General features: G+C 35.1%; 1 protein-coding gene across 7 annotated transcripts; it reads left to right on the top strand.

Moving 5' to 3' along the window:
- The first annotated feature begins 11,397 nt into the window (after window positions 1–11,397).
- Window positions 11,398–27,963, top strand: LOC18442485 (cyclin-dependent kinase-activating kinase assembly factor-related / CDK-activating kinase assembly factor-like protein). 7 transcript variants are annotated; one of them, XM_088855126.1, is made up of 6 exons: window positions 11,426–11,770; window positions 11,965–12,014; window positions 21,441–21,514; window positions 21,588–21,691; window positions 22,754–22,822; window positions 27,266–27,963. In XM_088855126.1, exons 3-6 carry the CDS (start codon window positions 21,511–21,513, stop codon window positions 27,530–27,532), a joined length of 444 nt encoding a protein of 147 aa, XP_088711252.1. In that variant the 5' UTR covers window positions 11,426–11,770; window positions 11,965–12,014; window positions 21,441–21,510; the 3' UTR covers window positions 27,533–27,963. The 7 variants fall into 7 exon arrangements, with proteins under 7 accessions (XP_006852763.1, XP_020528119.1, XP_011626377.1 ...); XM_020672454.2 differs by lacking the exon at window positions 11,965–12,014 and adding an exon at window positions 17,613–17,664 and having other exon boundaries at window positions 11,429–11,770; window positions 21,436–21,514; window positions 21,600–21,691; XM_020672453.2 differs by lacking the exon at window positions 11,965–12,014 and adding an exon at window positions 17,613–17,664 and having other exon boundaries at window positions 11,429–11,770; window positions 21,436–21,514.

Raw genomic sequence — 27,963 nt, 5'->3', positions numbered from 1 at the left:
ATGGGTTAAAGCAATGGTTTAAAAAACGGATCGGTGACTCGGATCGGGTTTCTAAAAAACAGATTTGGATCGACGAATCGGCGATTCAGATCGGAAATCGGGTGAATATGTTAGAATAAAGCTTAAAAAAAATTCAAAAAAATTATTAAAATTCATTATAAATATTGTTTTTTAGGAATTCAATAAAAAATGAGGGTACTCCATTAAGAATTTTCATGTTTTTGAATGAATATAAGAATATTGATATGTTCTTTCCCTGCATGAACCGCCATTCAGTATTTAATTTACAGTATTTCGTACTCATCCCTACACTGTTGCTGTTGGGACTCGATATGTGAATAATATGGCTGGGATAGGGTGGCCTCAGAATCATCGTCTCTCTCGTTTTCTCTTTGAATAATATGGATTAAAAAAAACAAAAAACAAATTTTCAAAAAAAATCGATCATGGATTAAAAAAAAAATCACAAATTTTCAAAAAATTCTATCATGGATTACAAAAAAAAATTCGATCATGGATTAAACAAAAAAAATCACAAATTTTCAAAAAATTCAATCATGGATTACATAAAATTCGATCATGGATTACATAAAATTCGATCATGGATTACAAAAAAAAACAAACAAAAAAAACAAACAAAAAAAAACAAAAAATTCAATCGTGGATTAAAAAAAAAGAAAAAAATAGTTCGATCATGGATTACAAAAAATTCAATCATGAATTACAAAAAACTCTATCATGGGTTACAAAAAAAGCAAAAAACAAAAAATTCAATCATGGATTACAAAAACAAAAACAAACATTTCGATCATGGATTACAAAAAAAAAACAAACATTTCGATCATGTATTACAAAACATTCGATCATGGATTACAAAAAATTCTATCATGGGTTACAAAAAAAAAAAAAAAAACAAAAAAATCGATCATGGATTACAAGAAAAGAAAACAAACATTTCGATCATGGATTATAAAAAATTCTATTATGGGTTACAAAAAACCAAAAAATTCGATCATGGATTACAAAAAAACAAAAACAATTCGATCATGGATTACAAAAAAATCGATCAAGTATTACAAAAAAATCTATCATGGATTACAAAAAATAAAAAAAATAAAAAAAAATAAAAAAAAAAATAAAAAAAAATTCCGTACGGAATCGTCGATCCACTGTTCGAACTCACCGATTCCGTACAGTGAATCGGCGATTCACTGTACAGAATCGTCCGGTTCTCTCTAGAACCGGACGATTTCCTATTTTTTGGCCGATCCGGTCCCTTTTCACGATTTCCGAGTCGAACCGGGCGAGTCCGGTTCGACTCGGCATTTTTTAAAACGCTGGGTTAAAGCAATGGTTTAAAAAACGGATCGGTGACCCGGATCGAGCTTCCAAAAAATCGATCCGAATCGGTGAATCGGCGATCTGGATCGAGAATCGGGTGAATCGGTCAGAATAAAGTTTAAAAAAAATTCGAAAAAATTATTAAAATTCATTATAAATATTGTTTTTTAGAAATTCAATAAAAAATGAGGGTATTGCATTAAGAATTTTCATGTTTTTGAATGAATATGTGAATATTGATATGTCCTTTCCCTGCATGAACCGCCGTTCAGCATTTAATTTACAGTATTTCGTGCTCATCCCTACACTGTTGCTGTTGGGACTCGATATGTGAATAATATGGCTAGGATAGGGTGGCCTCAGAATCATCAACTCTCTCATTTTCTCTTTGAATAATATGCATTAAAAAAAAAAAAAAACAAATTTTCAAAAAAATCGATCATGGATTAAAAAAAAATCACAAATTTTCAAAAAATTCTATCATGGATTACAAAAAAAATTCGATCATGGATTAAAAAAAAAAATCACAAATTTTCAAAAAATTCAATCATGGATTACATAAAATTCGATCATGGATTACATAAAATTCGATCATGGATTACATAAAATACGATCATGGATTACAAAAAAAAACAAACAAAAAAAAACAAAAAATTCAATCGTGGATTACAAAAAAAGGAAAAAACAGTTCGATCATTGATTACAAAAAATTCAATCATGGATTACAAAAAACTCTATCATGGGTTACAAAAAAAGCAAAAAACAAAAAATTCAATCATGGATTACAAAAAAAAAAACAAACATTTCGATCATGGATTACAAAAAAAAAACAAACATTTCGATCATGTATTACAAAACATTCGATCATGGATTACAAAAAATACTATCATGGGTTACAAAAAAAAACAAAAAAACAAAAAAAGCGATCGTGGATTACAAGAAAAGAAAACGAACATTTCCATCATGGATTACAAAAAATTCAATTATGGGTTACAAAAAACCAAAAAATTCCATCATGGATTACAAAAAAATCGATCAAGTATTACAAAAAAATCTATCATGAATTACAAAAAAAAAAAAAAAACCGTACGGACTCGCCGATTTCGTACAGTGAATCGACGAGTCACTGTGCGGAATCGTCCGGTTCTCTCTAGAACCGGACGATTTCCGATTTTTCAACCGATCCGGTCCCTTTTCGCGAATTCCAAGTCGAACCGGGCGAGTCCGGTTCGACTCGGCGTTTTTTAAAACGCTGGGTTAAAGCAATGGTTTAAAAAACGGATCGGTGACCCGGATCGGGCTTCCAAAAAACCGATCCGGATCGGCGAATCGGCGATCCGGATCGGGAATCGGGTGAATCGGTCAAAATAAAGCTTAAAAAAAATTCGAAAAAATTATTAAAATTCATTATAAATATTGTTTTTTAGAAATTCAATAAAAAATGAGGGTACTCCATTAAGAATTTTCATGTTTTTGAATGAATATGCAAATATTGATATGTTCTTTCCCTACATGAACCGCCATTCAGCATTTAATTTACAGTATTTCGTGCTTATCCCTACACTGTTGCTGTTGGGACTCGATATGTGAATAATATGGCTGGGATAGGGTGGCCTCAGAATCATCATCTCCCTCATTTTCTCTTTGAATAATATGGATTAAAAAAAAAAAAAAAACAAATTTTCAAAAAAATCGATCATGGATTAAAAAAAAAATCACAAATTTTCAAAAAATTCTATCATGGATTACAAAAAAAAATTCAATCATGGATTAAAAAAAAAAAATCACAAATTTTCAAAAAATTCAATCATGGATTACATAAAATTCGATCATGGATTACATAAAATTCGATCATGGATTACATAAAATTCGATCCTGGATTACGTAAAATACAATCATGGATTACAAAAAAAAACAAACAAAAAAAAAAAAAAAATTCAATCGTGGATTACAAAAAAAGAAAAAAACAGTTCGATCATTGATTACAAAAAATTCAATCATGGATTACAAAAAACTCTATCATGGGTTACAAAAAAAGCAAAAAACAAAAAATTCAATCATGGATTACAATAAAAAAAACAAACATTTCGATCATGGATTAAAAAAAAAAAACAAACATTTCGATCATGTATTACAAAACATTCGATCATGGATTACAAAAAATTCTATCATGGGTTACAAAAAAAAACAAAAAAACAAAAAAAGCGATCGTAGATTACAAGAAAAGAAAACGAACATTTCGATCATGGATTACAAAAAATTCAATTATGGGTTACAAAAAACAAAAAAATTCCATCATGGATTACAAAAAAACAAAAACAATTCGATCATGGATTACAAAAAAATCGATCAAGTATTACAAAAAAATCTATCATGGATTACAAATAAAAAAATAAAAATAAAAATAAAAAAAAAAAAAAAAAAAATAAATAAAAAATCCGTACGGACTCGCAGATTCCGTACAGTGAATCGACGAGTCACTATGCGGAATCGTCCGGTTCTCTCTAGAACCGGACGATTTCCGATTTTTCAACCGATCAGGTCCCTTTTCACGAATTTCGAATCGAACTGGGCGAGTCCGGTTCGACTCGGCGTTTTTTAAAACGCTGAGTTAAAGCAATGGTTTAAAAAAAGGATCGGTGACCCTGATCGGGCTTCCAAAAAACGGATCCGGATCGGTGAATCGGCGATCCGGATTGGGAATCAGGTGAATAGGTCAGAATAAAGCTTAAAAAAAATTCGAAAAAATTATTAAAATTCATTATAAATATTGTTTTTTAGAAATTCAATAAAAAAATGAAGGTACTCCATTAAGAATTTTCATGTTTTTGAATGAATATGCGAATATTGATATGTTCTTTCCCTGCATGAACCGCCATTCAGCATTTAATTTACAGTATTTCGTGCTCATCCCTACACTGTTGCTGTTGGGACTCGATATGTGAATAATATGGCTGGGATAGGGTGGCCTCAGAATCATCATCTCCCTCATTTTCTCTTTGAATAATATGGATTAAAAAACAAAAAAAACAAATTTTCAAAAAAATCGATCATGGATTAAAAAAAAAATCACAAATTTTCAAAAAATTCTATCATGGATTACAAAAAAAAATTCGATCATGGATTAAAAAAAAAAAATCACAAATTTTCAAAAAATTCAATCATGGATTACATAAAATTCGATCATGGATTACATAAAATTCGATCATGGATTACATAAAATTCGATCATGGATTACATAAAATACAATCATGGATTACAAAAAAAAACAAAAAAAAAAAAACAAAAAATTCAATCGTGGATTACAAAAAAAGAAAAAAACAGTTCGATCATTGATTACAAAAAATTCAATCATGGATTACAAAAAACTCTATCATGGGTTACAAAAAAAGCAAAAAACAAAAAATTCAATCATGGATTACAAAAAAAAAAACAAACATTTCGATCATGGATTAAAAAAAAAAAACAAACATTTCGATCATGTATTACAAAACATTCGATCATGGATTACAAAAAATTCTATCATGGGTTACAAAAAAAAACAAAAAAACAAAAAAAGCGATCGTAGATTACAAGAAAAGAAAACGAACATTTCGATCATGGATTACAAAAAATTCAATTATGGGTTACAAAAAACCAAAAAATTCCATCATGGATTACAAAAAAAACAAAAACAATTCGATCATGGATTACAAAAAAATCGATCAAGTATTACAAAAAAATCTATCATGGATTACAACAAAAAAAATAAAAAATAAAAAATAAAAAAATAAAAAAAAAAAAAATCCGTACGGACTCGCCGATTCCGTACAGTGAATCGACGAGTCACTATGTGGAATCGTCCGGTTCTCTCTAGAACCGGACGATTTCCGATTTTTCAACCGATCAGGTCCCTTTTCGCGAATTTCGAATCGAACTGGGCGAGTCCGGTTCGACTCGGCGTTTTTTAAAACGCTGAGTTAAAGCAATGGTTTAAAAAAAGGATCGGTGACCCTGATCGGGCTTCCAAAAAACCGATCCGGATCGGTGAATCGGCGATCCGGATCGGGAATCAGGTGAATAGGTCAGAATAAAGCTTAAAAAAAATTCGAAAAAATTATTAAAATTCATTATAAATATTGTTTTTTAGAAATTCAATAAAAAAATGAAGGTACTCCATTAAGAATTTTCATGTTTTTGAATGAATATGCGAATATTGATATGTTCTTTCCCTGCATGAACCGCCATTCAGCATTTAATTTACAGTATTTCGTGCTCATCCCTACACTGTTGCTGTTGGGACTCGATATGTGAATAATATGGCTGGGATAGGGTGGCCTCAGAATCATCATCTCCCTCATTTTCTCTTTGAATAATATGGATTAAAAAACAAAAAAAACAAATTTTCAAAAAAATCGATCATGGATTAAAAAAAAAATCACAAATTTTCAAAAAATTCTATCATGGATTACAAAAAAAAATTCGATCATGGATTAAAAAAAAAAAATCACAAATTTTCAAAAAATTCAATCATGGATTACATAAAATTCGATCATGGATTACATAAAATTCGATCATGGATTACATAAAATTCGATCATTGATTACATAAAATACAATCATGGATTACAAAAAAAAACAAAAAAAAAAAAACAAAAAATTCAATCGTGGATTACAAAAAAAGAAAAAAACAGTTCGATCCTTGATTACAAAAAATTCAATCATGGATTACAAAAAACTCTATCATGGGTTACAAAAAAAGCAAAAAACAAAAAATTCAATCATGGATTACAAAAAAAAAAACAAACATTTCGATCATGGATTAAAAAAAAAAAACAAACATTTCGATCATGTATTACAAAACATTCGATCATGGATTACAAAAAATTCTATCATGGGTTACAAAAAAAAACAAAAAAACAAAAAAAGCGATCGTAGATTACAAGAAAAGAAAACGAACATTTCCATCATGGATTACAAAAAATTCAATTATGGGTTACAAAAAACCAAAAAATTCCATCATGGATTACAAAAAAACAAAAACAATTCGATCATGGATTACAAAAAAATCGATCAAGTATTACAAAAAAATCTATCATGGATTACAACAAAAAAAATAAAAAAAAAAATAAAAAAAATAATAATAAAAAAAATCCGTACGGACTCGCCGATTCCGTACAGTGAATCGACGAGTCACTATGCGGAATCGTCCGGTTCTCTCTAGAACCGGACGATTTCCGATTTTTCAACCGATCAGGTCCCTTTTCGCGAATTTCGAATCGAACTGGGCGAGTCCGGTTCGACTCGGCGTTTTTTAAAACGCTAAGTTAAAGCAATGGTTTAAAAAAAGGATCGGTGACCCTGATCGGGCTTCCAAAAAACCGATCCGGATCGGCGAATCGGCGATCCGGATCGGGAATCAGGTGAATAGGTCAGAATAAAGCTTAAAAAAAATTCGAAAAAATTATTAAAATTCATTATAAATATTGTTTTTTAGAAATTCAATAAAAAAATGAAGGTACTCCATTAAGAATTTTCATGTTTTTGAATGAATATGCGAATATTGATATGTTCTTTCCCTGCATGAACCGCCATTCAGCATTTAATTTACAGTATTTCGTGCTCATCCCTACACTATTGCTGTTGGGACTCGATATGTGAATAATATGGCTGGGATAGGGTGGCCTCAGAATCATCATCTCCCTCATTTTCTCTTTGAATAATATGGATTAAAAAAAAAAAAAAACAAATTTTCAAAAAAAACGATCATGGATTAAAAAAAAAATCACAAATTTTCAAAAAATTCTATCATGGATTACAAAAAAAAATTCGATCATGGATTAAAAAAAAAAATCACAAATTTTCAAAAAATTCAATCATGGATTACATAAAATTCGATCATGGATTACATAAAATTCGATCATGGATTACATAAAATACAAATCATGGATTACAAAAAAAAACAAACAAAAAAAAACAAAAAATTCAATCGTGGTTTACAAAAAAAGAAAAAAACAGTTCGATCATTGATTACAAAAAATTCAATCATGGATTACAAAAAACTCTATCATGGGTTACAAAAAAAGCAAAAAACAAAAAATTCAATCATGGATTACAAAAAAAAAAACAAACATTTCGATCATGGATTAAAAAAAAAAAACAAACATTTCGATCATGTATTACAAAACATTCGATCATGGATTACAAAAAATTCTATCATGGGTTACAAAAAAAAACAAAAAAACAAAAAAAGCGATCGTAGATTACAAGAAAAGAAAACGAACATTTCGATCATGGATTACAAAAAATTCAATTATGGGTTACAAAAAACCAAAAAATTCCATCATGGATTACAAAAAAACAAAAACAATTCGATCATGGATTACAAAAAAATCGATCAAGTATTACAAAAAAATCTATCATGGATTACAACAAAAAAAATAAAAAATAAAAAAAAAAAAAATAATAAAAAAAAAAATCCGTACGGACTCGCCGATTCCGTACAGTGAATCGACGAGTCACTATGTGGAATCGTCCGGTTCTCTCTAGAACCGGACGATTTCCGATTTTTCAACCGATCAGGTCCCTTTTCGCGAATTTCGAATCGAACTGGGCGAGTCCGGTTCGACTCGGCGTTTTTTAAAACGCTGAGTTAAAGCAATGGTTTAAAAAAAGGATCGGTGACCCTGATCGGGCTTCCAAAAAACCGATCCGGATCGGTGAATCGGCGATCCGGATCGGGAATCAGGTGAATAGGTCAGAATAAAGCTTAAAAAAAATTCGAAAAAATTATTAAAATTCATTATAAATATTGTTTTTTAGAAATTCAATAAAAAAATGAAGGTACTCCATTAAGAATTTTCATGTTTTTGAATGAATATGCGAATATTGATATGTTCTTTCCCTGCATGAACCGCCATTCAGCATTTAATTTACAGTATTTCGTGCTCATCCCTACACTGTTGCTGTTGGGACTCGATATGTGAATAATATGGCTGGGATAGGGTGGCCTCAGAATCATCATCTCCCTCATTTTCTCTTTGAATAATATGGATTAAAAAAAAAAAAAAACAAATTTTCAAAAAAATCGATCATGGATTAAAAAAAAAATCACAAATTTTCAAAAAATTCTATCATGGATTACAAAAAAAAATTCGATCATGGATTAAAAAAAAAAAATCACAAATTTTCATAAAATTCAATCATGGATTACATAAAATTCGATCATGGATTACATAAAATTCGATCATGGATTACATAAAATACAAATCATGGATTACAAAAAAAAACAAACAAAAAAAAACAAAAAATTCAATCGTGGATTACAAAAAAAGAAAAAAACAGTTCGATCATTGATTACAAAAAATTCAATCATGGATTACAAAAAACTCTATCATGGGTTACAAAAAAAGCAAAAAACAAAAAATTCAATCATGGATTACAAAAAAAAAAACAAACATTTCGATCATGGATTAAAAAAAAAAAACAAACATTTCGATCATGTATTACAAAACATTCGATCATGGATTACAAAAAATTCTATCATGGGTTACAAAAAAAAACAAAAAAACAAAAGAAGCGATCGTAGATTACAAGAAAAGAAAACGAACATTTCGATCATGGATTACAAAAAATTCAATTATGGGTTACAAAAAACCAAAAAATTCCATCATGGATTACAAAAAAACAAAAACAATTCGATCATGGATTACAAAAAAATCGATCAAGTATTACAAAAAAATCTATCATGGATTACAACAAAAAAAATAAAAAATAAAAAAAAAATAAAAATAAAAAAAATAATAAAAAAAAAAATCCGTACGGACTCGCCGATTCCGTACAGTGAATCGACGAGTCACTATGCGGAATCGTCCGGTTCTCTCTAGAACCGGACGATTTCCGATTTTTCAACCGATCAGGTCCCTTTTCGCGAATTTCGAATCGAACTGGGCGAGTCCGGTTCGACTCGGCGTTTTTTAAAACGCTGAGTTAAAGCAATGGTTTAAAAAAAGGATCGGTGACCCTGATCGAGCTTCCAAAAAACCGATCCGGATCAGCGAATCGGCGATCCGGATCGGGAATCAGGTGAATAGGTCAGAATAAAGCTTAAAAAAAATTCGAAAAAATTATTAAAATTCATTATAAATATTGTTTTTTAGAAATTCAATATAAAAATGAAGGTACTCCATTAAGAATTTTCATGTTTTTGAATGAATATGCGAATATTGATATGTTCTTTCCCTGCATGAACCGCCATTCAGCATTTAATTTACAGTATTTCGTGCTCATCCCTACACTGTTGCTGTTGGGACTCGATATGTGAATAATATGGCTGGGATAGGGTGGCCTCAGAATCATCATCTCCCTCATTTTCTCTTTGAATAATATGGATTAAAAAAAAAAAAAAACAAATTTTCAAAAAAATCGATCATGGATTAAAAAAAAAATCACAAATTTTCAAAAAATTCTATCATGGATTACAAAAAAAAATTCGATCATGGATTAAAAAAAAAAAATCACAAATTTTCAAAAAATTCAATCATGGATTACATAAAATTCGATCATGGATTACATAAAATTCGATCATGGATTACATAAAATACGATCATGGATTACAAAAAAAAACAAACAAAAAAAAACAAAAAATTCAATCGTGGATTACAAAAAAAGAAAAAAACAGTTCGATCATTGATTACAAAAAATTCAATCATGGATTACAAAAAACTCTATCATGGGTTACAAAAAAAGCAAAAAACAAAAAATTCAATCATGGATTACAAAAAAAAAAACAAACATTTCGATCATGGATTACAAAAAAAAAACAAACATTTCGATCATGGATTACAAAAAAAAAACAAACATTTCGATCATGTATTACAAAACATTCGATCATGGATTACAAAAAATTCTATCATGGGTTACAAAAAAAAAAACAAAAAACAAAAAAATCGATCATGGATTACAAGAAAAGAAAACAAACATTTCGATCATGGATTACAAAAAATTCTATTATGAGTTACAAAAAACCAAAAAATTCGATTATGGATTACAAAAAAACAAAAACAATTCGATCATGGATTACAAAAAAATCGATCAAGTATTTCAAAAAAATCTATCATGGATTACACAAAAAAAAAAAAAAAAAAAATCCTTACGGACTCGCCGATTCCGTACAGTGAATCGGCGATTCACTGTACAGAATCGTCCGGTTCTCTCTAGAACCGGACGATTTCCGATTTTTTAGGCGATCCGGTCCCCTTTTCACGATTTCCGAGTCGAACCGGGCGAGTCCGGTTCGACTCGGCGTTTTTTAAAACACTGGGTTAAAGTATTCTACTTTTAATTTTTTTAATACAAATTCTCTGCTTGATATTAGATCTCACGTTTCAAAGTATTTTATTTATAGTTTTTTTCATATAAAGTTTTTGAATATAAAATTTGTTACTTGTCATCTTCTCATTAGGCGCATCTATAAAAAATATTAATAATAATTTTTTGATAAAAAATAATGGCCAAAATAGCTTTTAAAATTTAAAAAATATTAACAATAATTTTTTGATAAAAAATAATGACCAAAATACCTTTTAAAATTTTTAAAAATATTTTGACCATTTTATTTTATTGAAAATAATTTTTTATATATTTTTCGTTAATATGAGTTTAATAGAAAAATGGACATCCAAAATTTGGTGTCAAAATAATTTATAAAAATAAAAATAAAAATAAACAAAATGTGATATTATGATTAAAACAATCTTAATCCTCCATTAAGAAATAGATAGTTGAATAAAAAAAGATAGAACTTCTATGTTGTAGGGAAAAATAAAAAGCTTTTCCTCTTTTTAAAACCCCTCGAAGTCAGTGAACTTCGGTGTATCTTTTACAGAAAAGCTACGATTACATGTTTATCGCCGTTGCATAAGTTGTTTGGACGGTGTGATTTTAGATTGTCCGCACCCTTCAGAATTGAGCCGATCTGCTTTCTTATCATCACCGTTAAAAGTAAAACATGACGGCGATAATTTATTATGGCCGTGACATTCCCAAGTCATATGGATCATACAGAAATATCTACTCCATAGAAGAAAGGATGAGCCATAGAGAAAGGTGAGCTCGGTAGAATAGTAGAAACTAGAAACCCATGACTCCATTTCCTGTTCTCTCTAACCCCCAATGCAACCCCTTTCTTTCACTAAAATCTAAAACCCTATCGTTTCTCTCTCTTAATCTTTCGCCACTTCCACTTCCCACATTTTCTCACTCTTAGAACGTAGTCATGTTCAGGGGTTGGACGGAGAGATATCGGCAAAATGACCAATCTATGCCCGAAATTTGAAATATAACGTAATTTTCCTCTTGCTTGAAGTTGGATAAGTTGCAGAGATGGTTTCAGCCTCGGGATCCAATTCCTTTGCGAAGGAGGTGGCTATCAGAAAGAGAATAGCAAACATGTATATAACATTTCCCTTCCGCTATCGTTTTTCCGTGTTATCAAATCCCTAAGTACTCAATTACTGGTTACTTTTGTAGAATATTTGTTAATGTCATTTTTCTTGGTCAAACCATTGATATTCTATGCCAAAAAAGCTGTATCATGTCAGTTCTGTGTTTTCATTTTGAGGTTTGTGCTGTTATTTTCTTTCAGTGTCTTCAGACTGTAATACTACAACTGGTCTTAGTACTCTCTTCTTTGAGGTTAATAGCTTGCCACTTGGGTACTTTTCTTATGTTCAATAGTTCTTTTGTTTTTTTTTTTTTTGTGGAGAAATCGTATCTGATATTAATTAGTGGCACCATAAATTGGATGATCTTGTTGTTAGATGTAAAATATTAGTTATATTTCTGAATCAGATCTTTATATTTATGATTTTGTTCTTTGGGATATTAGTAGCTGAGCTTTATTTAGTGAGGATTTCAAATCGAGATTTTGGTTGCAAATTAGTTATTGGGATTGTGTTGACTTATGTTTGATTACACTTATCTTATGGATTTCTCGAATGTAACTAGCTGTTGACTCCTTGTTTCTTCAATCATGTTCTGAATGTGATTCTTGGGCTGGATGGAAACTAAGTAGATCAGAAAAATGAGTTGATTTCATTCTTTGTTTGATATTATGGAACATGGTACCGGGACTCGACCCAGCCAGAGTACTCGCCCATTGGCCAAGCTGAGTTACTCGGGCAAGGCTGATTAACTCACCTGTGTACAGCCCAAGTTAAAAAAAATTAGAATGATGACAATAAAATAAAATAGAATATATAACCTCCCCATTTCTAACGTCAAACATAGATGGCATATTAGTTAACCTTGGCTCTTTGTATGCGGCTTTCCACTGGGTCTCAGGTTCGATTCCCACTAAGGAAACTTTCTGAACTCGTTTTTTTATTAACTCCTAATAAAGCGCTGGGTTTAAAAAAAAAAGTGAGCGGTGTTTGTGGGGGGTTTTGAGCACCCACCACAATGGCAAGCACACTGGGCAACCTACCAAGAGGCCATTTCATCGGTTTTGAATTAATAGGGATGCATTAATATATCTGTATATGTACACGCACACACAAAAAAAAAAATACACTTGCAAGTGTATAGCATGATAGCGAAAAACCCACCTAGCCTATAGGGCAAGGCCGAGTTACTCATCTGAGTCCGAATGGATGCAGCCACATCTCGATACACTGGTATGGATGTTGGATGGAAGCTTCTTATAGCCTTAGAATTCTAAGCATGGATATGAACTAATGTAATTAATTCGAAAGCATAAGCTTACCATGTATAAAAACAAAATGTTCCTCTCGAAACTTGGGAATTTTATCACATATATTTAATAAAGGGAAAAGTTTTAATAAGGTTGCAACCTTAAAATGTAGAATCACATATGCACCTCAAAAATCTATCGGAAATGTTGTTTTAATGTTGAAAAAACCGAAAAAACCCTCTAATCAATCATCTTGACATCAAGATGTATGAATATGAAAACAAAAAGTTTTTGAGTCCTGGAAATAGTGCATCTTGCCACACATTATCTAGACTGTTCATTTTCAATATTTTCATATATTTATAGATCTACTTGATTAACCATTTTTGGATTTTAAAATTTTCTAATTAGGTATGAAAATAGATTTTAAGATAATACTAAGAATTTTTTACAACAAAATTACATGTTATGATAAAATTTTAAGGTGCGTCTTAATTTCATTGTTTAAGGTTGCAACCTTACAGAAATTGCGCCCTTTAATAAATGTCTTGATGGACATCAAGACACGTATTTAATGGCCTCTCCTGAGTTGTGGTGTTTCCACTGCTGGACATCATTCCGTTGAATTTTGATGGATCTGACTTGGTGATCCTAATCCATATGGAAGTAAACATTTTTTTTTTTTTGAGAATGTAATATGAAGTAAACATTAGGGTTTAAAGGTTACGTTTTGGGATAGTGTTGGGAAGATTATTTCTGGCTACTATGGCACAATGGGGATATTCTATTCTTCAGGGGCAGCGGCTCATGCTTTGCTTATAGAACTCATAATCTGTGAAAGAACATTGTTGAGTTCTCTGATTGTGGAAACTAACTTGGTCATTTTTACCATTTGGCCATTTTACCAGTGAAGTCTTGTAGAGATCTTCCCTAAAGTGCATGAGCTAGTTAGACTTTTATATTGGCCATGTAACATGTCCACCATGGGGCCCACAACACTAAGTGTTTGATGGCCAAAACTAGTATTGACTGCTGGAGCCTCTTGGTTAGATAGCCCATTCATAATTACCCGCAGTGGGAGTGACAAGAGATCTGGGATCGGGAGCGGAAGCGCTGAGCAAGGTAGGCTCAAAGTCCATGGTTGGGGAAACGAGATTTGTACATGATCATGTCAAGGGATCGAGATCCCTAGCTTTCAGGGAGTGTGTTCCATATCTGCATAGGAGCGTGTTTCTTATCTGCATAGGAGCTTGTTTCTTCATAAATGGGATCGCAATTCACTGTGTGTAGGATCGACATTCTTGAAGTTCACTTTCCCTTGTATTGTAATTTGGATGTGAGTTCTAATGAACAATATGTTTAACTTTATCCAAATTCACAAATCCAAGTGCCAACATAAACAAGAATCATGTCATTGACATTCTCTTTGGATTTTCTTGTCATCGGAGTATGATTTCATACAAGTAGTGATACTTAGAATCCAATATAGTCTGCTTGAGTCTTCAAGCACAAAAGAGCTTTGTGTCCTTGACCTTGGTGATCTCGCCCTCCCTCTCCCTCCCTCCCTCCCCCCCTCCCCTTCCTCCCCCCCTCTCTCTCTCTCTCTATCTCTCTCTTTGCGATACAATCATTGGGGACTCTTGTGGGCTCCCATTCTCTTCAAAGTCCATGCAGAACATTGTGATCTATTGTCAATAAACTCTCTCAACTCCCTTGATGTATTTTCATTGGGTAATAATGCACCATTAAAAGGTTGTATAACACAAATCTATTTCATCTTAACCTTTGAGCTGTTGACAAAAACTTTGTCATACCTTGATAAAAACAATTACTTGGGCAAGATTCACTGTGAAAAATTGCTCATGTCCTCTTTTTTGGCACCAATCAGTTGGATTGAACAATGACCACTCAAATATTGATTTATGATTACATTTAAGAAAGTTGTGTTACATTGTTTCCAAAAAAGAAATGCCGTAATAGCTAAGCTCTACTTCGGAAAACAAGGAAAAAGAAAAGACATTACTCTATATAATTCCCAATAGGTCTCATCCAAGGTGAATTGCTAGGGGCTCAATGATATATACATAAGAGGGACCTCACATTTTCCAAGCATACATGATATTCCATAACCCATAAGGCAACCCAACGAGTGGCTTGAATTGATTAACCAACACTCAAATGATAAGCCCTCTAGGAGGTGGACATGACCCAATGAACAAGCCCCAATAAAGTGAAATGTATTGATCGCGTTCTAATTCCTCAATAAAACCGCTATGCGAATAGGGGTGAGGACCTAGACCCGTTCAAAATTTGGACCCATACCCGAACTAGTCGGGTCCCGGTTCTGGTCGGATTCATTGCCACCCTATGACTATGAGGTTTTTTTTTTTGCCTTTTTTCTTACCATCATATACCCTATGACTATGAGCTTCTTTTTTTGGCTAATACTACTGTAAATGTTGCCAATATTGTGACAATATGAACACCTAGCACACACCTAAAGACACATGATTGCATCATATACCCTATGACTACGGTTACGGGTTGGGTCCGGCTAGACCTGGACCCGGACCCGAATAGTATTCAGTTCCAAAATTTGGACCCGTACCCGGACCCGAGGTCGGGTCTACCTGCCTGGTCTAGGGTCTGGTCAGGTCCATTGCCACCCCTAAATGCGATTGGCTTTTGTATCTCCTTCTAGCATCTTCCTTCTCTCTCCTTGTCCACACTTGTTGCCTTTCTTTGAAACTAGACATGTATTACAAATTACAAGGTGTATATAGTTGTGTATTACACAATATGTAGGAAATCATGGCATTCACAAAGTTTTTGGCATTAAAAAATTGGAGATCCACACTCCATTGTAATTGAACCAAAACATGTGCCGGTGAAACTTGCTCCCAAAGTAGAGGATACTCGATTCCATGTTGGTTGAATCATGGTTCCGCGTGATCATGGAACCATGGGTTTTGGCATCGGTATCTGGATCCCATTTACATGAAATTGAGTGATCCCAAATATCACAGAATCGCCCAGGATCAAGCTCCTGTGTCTTCAGGCGCAGGATCAAGCTTCGGAGCGGAAGCGAACCCTTAGAAGATCCCGGTAACTAAGAGCCCAGTCTATTTATGACCTTATGATGCTTCATTATTAAACATTTCTTATCAAAGTGAGCATAAATCATATGGTGGAAATAAGGGATAGGAGGCAATTGATGTGTGACATTTCTTTCTCAAAAAATTCTGCATAGTATAATACATTAAATTATTTTTCTTGTCTACATGGAGGATAATATTCCATATGTACAACCCAAGATACGTGTTACTTTTTTCTTGGCTAAATTTATCAAACTATCCCAAAGTTTTTGAACTATTGAACATTGTACATATGTTTTTTAATCCAATTTCAGATAGCCCATCGTTCTTTTGATCAATTTCAATTAACCCATCAAATGACACACCAAAATGGGTTCTGAAATTTATCAAATTACACCTAGTTCAAAATGTTACATACTTCAACTTTTAGGTGGATTTTGATGGAATTGCCTTTCTTTTGCTATTTTTAATAAATACGTAGATACTTGTATTACATCCAACTTACCAGCATTGAAATGGCATCACACAGATACCAATGCCAGAAACTTGTTGACTTCTCGTGAACATAGAATAGCATAAATATAAAAAGTAGTATGAATTAAAATATAAAAGTCATGCATTACAATAAGGTATATATGCGTATCAATGTGTTGAAGATGTATATTTATGAACTATATAAGCTACATATGGTTATCATTGATTCAGATTGGGTGCCCCCATCCCATCCATTTTAGTGCTCTAAATTTTGGGATATGCCAAGTTGTATCCTTGTCCCATATTGTGCCCATATCTGTATCCATATTTATGTATCTTAGTGTGCAACACATATTTCAAGATCCTAGAATGTTTTTTAGGATGTCTTTGTTGTTGCACATCTGCATATTTGAGTTTTGAACATCAATAGAATCTGGAATTGCACTTAGAAAAGACAATGGAAAAAGTTCTATGGGACTCTTATAGCTAGAATATCTTATAATGGGTTGCTGTAAGCGACATAATGGCGATTCCATAATCTAGCAAAAATTCTTCAGTTGTGACACACCTTATGTTCTTTGCATAGCTGATTGTTTCTGTCCTTCGTGTGGTTATCAATTGCAAAATGTTTTCAGTAATGTCTTGAAAATATAGTCCTGGCTTTTCTGTTTTCAAGAGTTTCAAGTATAGTCTTTTCATCTTTTTGTCTTTCTATTTTGTCACTAGATGTTTATTTCAGGAGATTTAAACCATAAATGCTGTATTTCACCAGTAGCAACAAGTAGGTATCACCTGTTCATAAATCTTCCTTATTTCTTCAATCCTTACTTTCGTGAATACATTTTCCCTAGGCATGCACCTGTAAGGATTGTATTGGGACAAAGTCACGTGTTGTTTCATTTACTGAGAATGCACTTGTTCACCAGGATTTGAATATCAATCTTGTAAAAGTGTTACACATCTATCACATGGCTCCTCTTTAACTTAAATGTGTGTTGTCCCTTTATCCTCGATGCTTCTGTTATCTTACAGGCACTGTCTTTATGTCCACTACCATCCTCATCTCAATGGCTGCCCTCATATTGTAAGGGTGCTCCATGCCTTATGACTTTAAAATCTTTCAAGTGATCATTGGGAATCTATTGCTCCACTTGTTAATCCACTAAACTTGAGTCTCTATAGTGACCACAAAGTCTCATATGCATGTTGATCTATATGCACCTTTTTTTTCTAGAAAATTATCTCTTTGTTTCCTCCTCTACAGTAGCTGCTATCCTGTTTTCTGGTATCATACAATGATGAATTTCATGCCCTTCATCTGATTCGTTTATTGGATAGTTGCTATTCTGCCTTTCAAAATTGCCAGTGGTGGTCGTTGGATTTAGAAAGATTGCATTTCTTGGGACAGTACATTACTGCACAACTATGATGACCATTGAGAGCACTTTTATAGAAGCTGTATCTTCTATACACTGGGCCGTAATTGTGCACATATAAGTGGTATTTTAATCACTCACGCTATGTACTTTAAGGCGATTTTGATCTTTCATTAGCACCCCACTGTTTGTATGTCGTTTGAATACAACAAGAGCACATTACAAAAAATATTTTTATGTCAACATGGGATAATTGTTAAATTTTTTTGAAAGTTTTAAACGCTCACATGGATGCATGGTGTTGATCAGTTTTTGTATCGTTTGGTGGCACTTTATTTGGCCCCTCACCTAATGAAAAGTTGATCCAATTGCTAGTTGCATGCTGATTGCATCTATGTGATTCAATAATGATTGGAACTTATGAATAGGATTGAGATGAAGCCGTCAGTTGGAATGGGATTGTTGAGTATTAGCATGTCTAGGCAAGCAATAAACCTAAACTTGGGTTATTTGTAAAAAACTCCATGCTAAAAAAAGTGACATTTGAATGCTTGAGAGTAATTCTAGGCTCTTTTTTTCCTTCTTTTTTTTGTTTTTCAAATTGTTAAAAAAAAATTCTAATATAAAATCCCTAAATTAATTCCTGTAGGAGGATTTTTAGAGTTAATCATCATCGTCATCATCATCGGAGCTTTATCCCAAGTATTTGGGGTTGGCTACATGAATCTTGTTCCACATCATGAATTATGATAGGGATGTGGCAAAAAAATTTTGATGGCTGCCAACCTAACACAACCCTCCTTTCTCATCCGAGCTTGGGAATGGAAATGGCTGAGATTTATTCTAGGCTTAAATACCTAAATTAATGTTCAATGCAAAAAATATCAGTGATCCCTTTGAGGGGTAAGAGGTTTACAACTACTAAACATATGCTTCTCTTTTTAGGGATGAAGGTGCATGTCTGAGCTTCCGATGTAACATGTATGCTTCTACTCTTCTAAGCCTTCTAGTCCCAGAAAAGTTTATATATATGCATTGCGATATGTTTAGTTGGCTCAGCAGCAGAGTAGGCCCAAAGGCATGCCTTGAAAATCCCATTAACTTATCTTCTTCTGTAGCTCATAACTAACAATGTCAGAGAATCTATTCAAGAAACTTCAAATTGTGTCTCCATAGAATATGTTATCTTCCCTCCCAAATTTTTCTGATTCCAAGGTCATCCACCTTGGTTGTTGTTATTGAATTCTGATTTCCATCTTTGGTTCCCTCAGCTTAAACTAAAGCTCTTTAAAGTTTTAGCGCTTGATCTGGAATGATGTTTCTCTATTGTTTGCACAGCCCATTTTAATGAGTTTCTAAATGTCGACGTCACACCTGAAGTATATAAGGACCTCCATACTGCCAGGGAAGGTAGAGATAATTGACCCTGGATCTCTCTGGCCTCTAATTGAAGGTCAAATCTGCTCTCTTGCAAATATGTTTGCTGCTATCTCAAATACCTGAATGCTTTTCCAGAATGAAGAATACTTCACTTAAAAAGTAGCTCTAGATGGGTTATGTGCCCTCTTCTACTTAGCCCCATTCAGCATTAGATGCCAAATTAGTCGGCAACTTACAAAGTACACGCCATGACCTGGTGTGAACAGGTATTTCCTGATGGAAATACATTTCTTGAATCTAGACTGCAGAGAGTTGTCTGGCGAGCCAAGCGAGCAGCCATTCCTCGATTAGCCAGAGTGGTTGTCCTGAACACTTGATCTTGGGTGTTAACTTTAAGAACTTGTCATAATTGGTGTTGGAGTATGATGCTACCATAATACTGGGCAATGTTTGACTACACGGCTGGACCGCTGAACTTGGCACCTGGGCCAAGTTACTTGTGAATTCAAGTCAACTCGCCCATGCAGCCCAATGGCCTAAAAACTTAAAAGAACAAGAAAAAATCCTGATAACACAGAAAAATAAGGAAAAAATGATAAACAACAGGAAAAACACATAAAAGATTAGAAAACTGTTTTCAATAGTGAAAAAGTAGAAAAGTGGTTAAAAATCATCTTTTCAGACTAAAAGAGCAAAAAAAAAAATATAAACCATAAAAAAGTGTAAACATAAGAAAATAAATAAGCTATAATGGATTTAATCAATGATCAAATCACTTATAAATGAAATAATATAGAAATTATATACCCCTAGTTTGGGGGTTGTCGCTCTCGGCACCCTTCAAGCCCTAATAACTCGGGCGAGTCTGATTGAACTCACACAAGGAGTCAACCATTGATACTGCAGCATCAGTTCTGTGAGTCTGAGGATGCAGACTGTAAATTAAAAAAAAAAAAATTGATATCTAAAATATGAGCTTGAAATTCTCATGTTGATGTGCAAAATGGTTTCAGATGGTTTCTCCACTAAAACATAGTTCTTTTCTTGCAATTGCTGGTTTGCTTTCAGTTATCGAAGGGCCTATTGTATTTTTGTTCTACTTCAATCAACATAGACCATGTTTTTAGTAATTTAGTTGTAGCTGTTTTGTGATACTAAATAGTTGTGACTCTGCAAATTCCACTGTGTAAGAGGTTTTATACTTATTTGATAGGGTAAAAAGACGATTACTCCCATCCCAGAATTTTTTGTCCCATGTTCACGTCGCTTGGACCCCCTCCCCTCCCCCAAAAGTTAAAAAACAAGGCAAATACCCTCTTCCATAACATTTTACACTTTTCTTTTCCAAATGCCCCTTTCACTTTTATTTGTAACCACTAGTCCAAAACCAAAAAAGCATAGAACACCCCTTTTCCCCTCTCTCTCATCCATTCCCATGAGCCCCCACCCTTTCTCTCTCTCACCAACCCTCCAACCCCATATGGTTGAACAGAGAAAGAGAGTTCAAAGAATTGGATGAGAGAAAGGGGAAACGAGGTATTTTATGCTTTTGGTTTTGGACTAATGGGCTATCAATGCAAAAGAAAAGGCATTTTTGGAAAAGAAAGGGGAAAAACATTATGCAAGCAGGTACTTATCTTACTTTTTATACCTCCCTGCAGTTCATGCGGGTATACATGGGACCAGAACCCCCCCCCCTCCTTTTTTTTGGGTGGTTGTTTAGTCTATACACTTCCTCTGTTGTATTATCTTAGTTAGACTGACTTAAGTTTTTCATACTCATGCTACCTATAATTTGATTGCTAGACAAGTAATGTTAAATAGGGTTGTGCACATTGTCTATAAAGATTTTGAAGCCTTTGCAACATCGTAAAGGCTAATGAATTGGAGAAGTGCATCTTGAATGGAGATATTTTTCCTCAACTGTTTCACCTTATATTTTGCTTCCAACCAAGATAGAATATTCTGAATCTCCACATATTCTAGACCTTGAATATTATAAACAATTGTTGAGCTTTTATAGTGATCTTAAAGTAGACGATTAATGACTTTATACTACTTTTTGATTGGGGTACTTTTCCCCTCTTTGGAAAATTAAGCACAGATTCAACAAAAGGCAAGAAGATTTTCCATCTTTGAGAGAGTACAATGACTACTTGGAAGAGGTGGAGGACATGAGTAAGTTTCTTGAAAAGTTACAGATTCTACATATTAGTGTTTCTACTGAGGTTAATGCATTATTGTCTTTCAGCCTTCAATTTAGTGGAAGGAATAGACATCCCTGCCATTGAAGCAAAGATCGCAAAGTACCAAGAAGAAAATGCAGAGCAAATTATAAATTCTCGTGCTCGTAAGGTGTTTTTAGGATTGCCCTACATTTTATTCTCGTAATTTTACTTGTCTAGACAATGTTGTCCTTCACCTGATTCACATGTTTTGACAAGGTCCCACCATATGTTGTCAAATTTGCTTTACTTTCAGCTTGTGCTTTGGCAACTAGGTCAAAGCGAATTGCTATAGTGAACTCTTTGGCCTCTTACAGCATCTTTTGTCAGAAGTTTCAGATAGAATATTTTTATATTTTTTAGTTATGTTGCCTAGAAGCCTTTAGGTCCGAAAATTGGCCCTAAGCTAAATCTCAAATCCAATATGGGAATGACCATTCCATTTAAATAAAAAGAGCATTTTTGTTACGTTTTTAGCTGTTGAAGTAAAAGATTTATATTATTGGGCCTTTTTTTTCTTTGACAAGGTTACTAACAAGCAAAGCCAGTGGTAGTGTGTTATGACTTTAAGCTTTATCATGCTCCCATGCAGGACCTTTGGCAAAAAGTTATTTTAATGTTAGAGATTTTCTTATTTACACTAGGCGCAGCGGTTACTAGGGATAACACTGATATTTTTCTTAGTAGGCTATTTCAATTCAATCCTTAAATGGTAAACTGGATTGATTTTAATATTCCATGATGGCAAATGGTTATTTGCTATTATGTATATCTCTGTCTTTCATGTGAATGTGAATAATGAAGTAATGGGTCACAGGTTAATTGTAGAATGATTGACTAAATTGCACGTGTGGCAGATTATAATTTTTGAATTATTATTTGACATGCTTATGTATATTTTAAAATTTTTCCGATTTTTCTCTTTTTTTAATACGTCCCTGAGCTCTTACCATAGATTGGTTAAAGAGCCAAAACACTTCCCTTCCCCAGTCAAACCAAAGCAGGCTCTGAAGTTCTATAACTCTGGTCTGACAACATTTTTTGTTTTACTGCAAAGAACTTAATTTCATTTCTTAACTGCTTTACAATCTTCCTCAGAGGTTTATTTCCTCAAATTTTATATCTTCAGTAATTTAAATGAATTTATCTGCACATATTATATTACCTGTGCTTGGTCCCTTTGTATTTACAGGCAGAAGAGCTTGCGGCAGCATTAAGAACAAACCAAGGACATTCTTCACAAACTGATTCCATTGATGCGGTGAGAAAATTATTTGTGAATTTCAGAGTTCTTATCTCCATTTTGGATTGCTCATGCTTCGATGCTTCTTTGATAATAAATGTGTGTACAGGTTTACGTAGCCTAGTTGCATTCATATTGGTGTCGCGAAACTGGACATTGACTAGCATTCACATACAAATGTTTTTGGGAATGGCAGTATAACTTTGCTTGCTGTTCAGAATCACCACCATCTCTTGTGTTCTCTACAGGGAAAGTTAACTAGTAGTGAACAGTAATGTGTTCGAACTTAATGGGTCATTGCATTACATACCTTTGTTAATTAGGTTATTTGAAGTACAAGAAGTTAGTGCCTCCCACCTTCCCCCTAAACGTTGTTCTGTCCTATTACTTTTACTAATCTTCAAAAATAACCCTGTTATTGTCTCCAAACAAAGGTAAACAACAGGTCAATGTAATTCCTTCTTTTGTTGTTCATTTTGAGGCAGTTTCCTTTGTTTTCCATTGATATATGTTGCAAAACAGCTAAAAGCACTCAAGGGTGGGCTGGATTTATATTGCAGAAGAAACTTCAAATGCTTAAGAACTTTATCAAATCTCGAAGCTCCCAACTACCGGGAAATTTTTGCATGCAAAAGGATGCCCCACTACAGTGCATACAGCATTGGGATTCCATTGAAGAATCAAGATCCCTTTCACCTACTGAGGTGGAGGGTCACTCTAAAGCCACACATGAGAACCAAAACCTCCTCAAGAAAGAAGAGATGTAATGGTCCCAGCGAGCCAAGGTTAAATGCTCAAGCTCAGTGAACAAAACACCGCTTATTTCCACAAAATTTGCAAACTGTCATAGGAGAAACTGTCATAGGAGGGAGAATTCCATCACCCATCTGAAAGTGGGGGACCGCATCCTAGATCAACCACACCTCATTGATTAGGCTGTTGTCCTATACTTGTCCCAGCTCTTCTCCACTCCAATCTGCCCTAAACCTGAAATGGCGGACCTCTCCTTTTCAACCATTACCCCTTAAATTGTAGCCTCTCTTGAACGACCCTTCTCGGAGGATGAGATCCTCAGGGCAATTAGGAACCTTAGCAGTGACGAGCTCCCAGACCTGACGGCTTTCCCATTGCCCTCTTCAAATCCTTTTGGGACACCTTAAAGCCAGATATCATAGCCTTCTTCAATGAATTCCACTCCCGGGCTACCATCCATAAGGCTATGTAACTACTTTCATAGCTTTGATTCCTAAAATTGAGGGAGCTGAAAAATCAAATATTCAGGCCAATAAGTTTGATTAATAGCTCCTACAAGATTCTGTCCAAAATCTTGGCATCTTGCCTCATGTCGGTCCTCGGTTGGGTCATCTCCCCAACCCAAGGGGCATTCGTGAAGGATCGCCAGATCTTTGATGAGGCGTTAATTGCCCATGAATGGATCCATTCTTGGCTCATCTCCAAAACTCCTAGTCTAATTATCAAACTAGACCGGGAGAAAGCTTATGACCATGTTGATTGAGAAATCCTAGACGAAACCCTCTCTAGAATGGGCTTCAAGGCTATTTGAAGAAAATGGATTCAAGGGTGCATCTCCAAAAACCCCAGTTCTCTGTACTTATAAATGGCACTCCCAAGGGTTACTTTCAAGCTTCGCGAGGGCTCCTCCAAGGGGACCCCCTGTCATCTTTCCGCTTCACAATTGCGGTTGAGGTATTTGGTGCATCCATCTCTTGGATGTACAATGTGGGTCTTCTGTCGGGCTTCCACATTGGTAGGTCGGGCCCCTCCATCTCCTGCCTCCAATACGCTGATAACATTCTTCTTTTTTGCAATGCCACCCAACAACAAGTTGACCGCCTTCTCCTTTTTCTCCAATGTTTCAAGATGGCAACGGGTTTAAGGCTTAACTTGGAGAAAACTAAGATGATGGGTATTTGCATTAACCATTCCCTTGTCCAAAGCCTTGCCGATCTATGGGGTTGTGCTGTTGACGAGCTGCCCTCCACCTATCTTGGTCTTCCACTTTGCCTCGGCCTACCGAGAATCCCTCACTGTAGCCTTGTTATTGACAAACTTGAAATGCGACTGGCTGCTTGGAAAGAGAGATTCTCATCTCCAGCCAGAAGAATGACTCCCATTAAGGCCACGCTCTCCAATATTCCCTTATTCTTCATGTCCCTCTTGAGAGACTTCCTTTGGTTTGAAAAATTTGCCCTCTTAAGAGACTTCCCTAGGCTGGAAAAGCTCATGAGAGACTTCCTTTGGTTGGGTGAAGGAGACCAAAATTCCATCTCATCTCTTGGGCGAAAGTGTGCCTACCCAAAGCTCAAGGAGGTCTTGGAATTCACAATCTCAAATCCAACATCGCCTTAATGGGTAAATGGTGGTGGCGCTACACCACCCAACCCAACAATCTTTGGAGAGAGGTGATAAGATGAAAATATTGTCGTGAAGATTACGCTTGGCTCCCCATGCAGGATGGGGGGCAACTTCTCTGGCTTCTGGAGGTCCCTCCTCCACTTCTGCCAACTCTTCCTCAACCAGGTGCACTTTACTCCCAGTAGTGGTAACAGGGTTGGATTCTGGTGTGACACCTTAGTTGGCTCCACCCCACTTAAGGACCAGTTTCCATCCCTTGCCTGCAACCCCTTCTCGACCATGGTGGACAGCTTTTTGTTACCCCACGAACCACCAGATCTTGGAACCCTTATTTCAGGAGACCTGTCGCAGGTCATGAGCTCGTAGAATTTTTGGAACTCTCAGCCCTGCTTCACAGTGTTCCTTCCCCCTTCCAGGGATGACACGATCATTTGGTCCTCCACTCCTTCTGGAGATCTCTCAGTGGCCTCTTTCTAGCATAGCATTTCCTCACAACCCATCCGCAGATTGGTACCTCCATCCATTGCGACCATGGCCTAGTGCTCCTTCATAACCCCCAAGATTCAATTCTTATGTTGGATTGCTCTCCACGCAGGGCCCTTACCCTTGACTAATAACAGTGTAAAGGTATTTCTCTACCCAATCAATGTGTTATGTGTTCAAGGGCCAAAGAGACGAACCAACATCTCTTTCTTCTTTGTGAAGTTGCAACGGCTCTGTGGTCTGACTTGCTTCTCCTCTTTAACTGGTTGTGGGTTACCCCTCAGTCAGTCCCTCATCTCTTCTCTACATGCCTTTGCACCCCTTGGAGCAAATCAGGGAAGCTCCTCTGGAGGGCCGTCATTACCACCACTCTGTGGACCATTTCGCTTGAGAGAAACAGTTGGATATTCAGAGGGGAGAAAGCTCCCATCCCTGTCCTTGTCGAAAAGAGATGGTCGCTCAACTTTCTGGGCCCTCAACCACAAACTCTTCACTAATTACTGGAATACTGACTTGATAGTCGAGGGTGACTCCAGAAACACCATTATTTGGGCCTCTGGAGCTATATCATGCCCTTGGAGACTGGACCCCATTTTTGCAGAGATTACACATATTTGCAGCAACACTCGGTTCCCTTTGAGACACATTCATAGGGAAGCCAATGTTGCTGCCAACGCTTTAGCTAGGGCAGGAGCTAGTCTCAACACCTCCCTGTCGACTGCAGTCATTTTTCAAGTCTGCATCCCACATTTATTCTTGGTTTCTGATGTAGAGCATTTTTTGGGCCCCTTGGGATTTTTGTTCAGGGCACCCATTCACTAGGTTTACCTATTTTTTGTATCCACTTATACAATAGTCAACTTATTCAAAAAAAAATCATAACAGAAGCACTAGAGTTTTACAAATAAAATTCAATCGTAACTTTCTTTTTTTATCACCAATATCTTGACCTTAGATATAACTATATATGCTTGATTTCTTCACAATTTGGGTACCTCTCTTTAGCGTGCTGAAATACTCTTGGAACTTACTGCAAATCATTTTTAGGCAGGTTAGTCTTTATCATTTCCTAGTGGTTTTCTGACAAAATTTCACACTAAAAAATGGGCTAACCTTCAGCCATAAGGGAGAACCATGGCAACAGTTTTTATTTTATTGCCTTTTAATTTACTGCAAAATTTTGTTCTGTCCTTGGCGAACAAGGAAAAGAAGAACCTTTCCTACAAATGTTTTTTATAGAAGCCATGGATCTTTTACATCCAGATGCTGAGAATGTAGAGATAATTTACCTTGTCATGAGCAACCTACCATGTTCCCCATTGTGCATTTGCATGCACAGTGTTTTGCTAGAATATAAACGTGCACACACACATACTGGATTTTCTTTCACAGCTTTAAAAAATATTATGTTTTCCCCGTGTGTGTGTTTGAGAAAGAGAGGGAGAGAGAGGGGGAGAAAGAGAGAGAGAGAGCATTAAGCTGGTAGTATCATTCTCTATTAGATTCTGCTTTCTTTTTGCCCAAGTAATCAGTACAGTTTCTCATTAAATTTTACCACATGAAGTGATGTGTGTTTTCATATGAATGAATCTCTCATTGCAGACAGGAGCCCAAAACACGCAATTTGCTGCTAGTATGCAGGGGCAGTATGCACCTGCTATGGCAGGGGGGGGAGCATTCATGCAGCCGAGACCTATGGGTACTGCTCCACAGCCAGTGCCCATTAAGGGCATCCCTGACGCTTCCATGGCAGAAGATGAGGTCACGCTGAAACTTCGTGCTGAGAGGGGTGCAAGGGCGGGTGGATGGACTGTGGAGATTAGTAAGAGGAGGGCTGTTATGGAGGCTTTTGGTAGTCTTTGGTTGTGATTTTTCTTTCATACACGAGAGGTAGAGAGGGAGAGGGAGAGGCTTGGATGATGTTAAAGTGGGTTATTTCAATGTTGGGGTTCGAGTGGGAAGCTTTTTGTGTTGGTATGGGTCACGGGTTCAGGGAAGGGACTCTCTCTAAAATTTTGATGCCACTTGTGCATGTCCTTGTGACACTCTGAAGCTGAAAGCAAATTCAAGTGTACCATTATTTGGTCTCACGTAGTCGATTGTGTACTTTCTCTCTCTTGCTGGTGTTGGAGTAGGAAGCTTTGTATGTTGTTAGATGCCTTGTGATTCAGAGGAGATTTCCGTGTCTCTTATCTCGATGCCATAATATCTCGTGTTTTCACGATTGTAAAAAGATGAATTGCTCTCTATCACCCCTAAGATCTTGATGCATTACATCTCTGAGAAGATGTTTCAAGTGT

This window comes from Amborella trichopoda, chromosome 13, assembly GCF_054954075.1.
Source record: "Amborella trichopoda isolate Santa Cruz 75 chromosome 13, AtrichopodaSantaCruz75HAP2 v2.0, whole genome shotgun sequence".
In the NCBI taxonomy this organism is placed as follows: Eukaryota; Viridiplantae; Streptophyta; class Magnoliopsida; order Amborellales; family Amborellaceae; genus Amborella; species Amborella trichopoda.
This window is presented reverse-complemented; position numbering and strand designations above follow the sequence as displayed.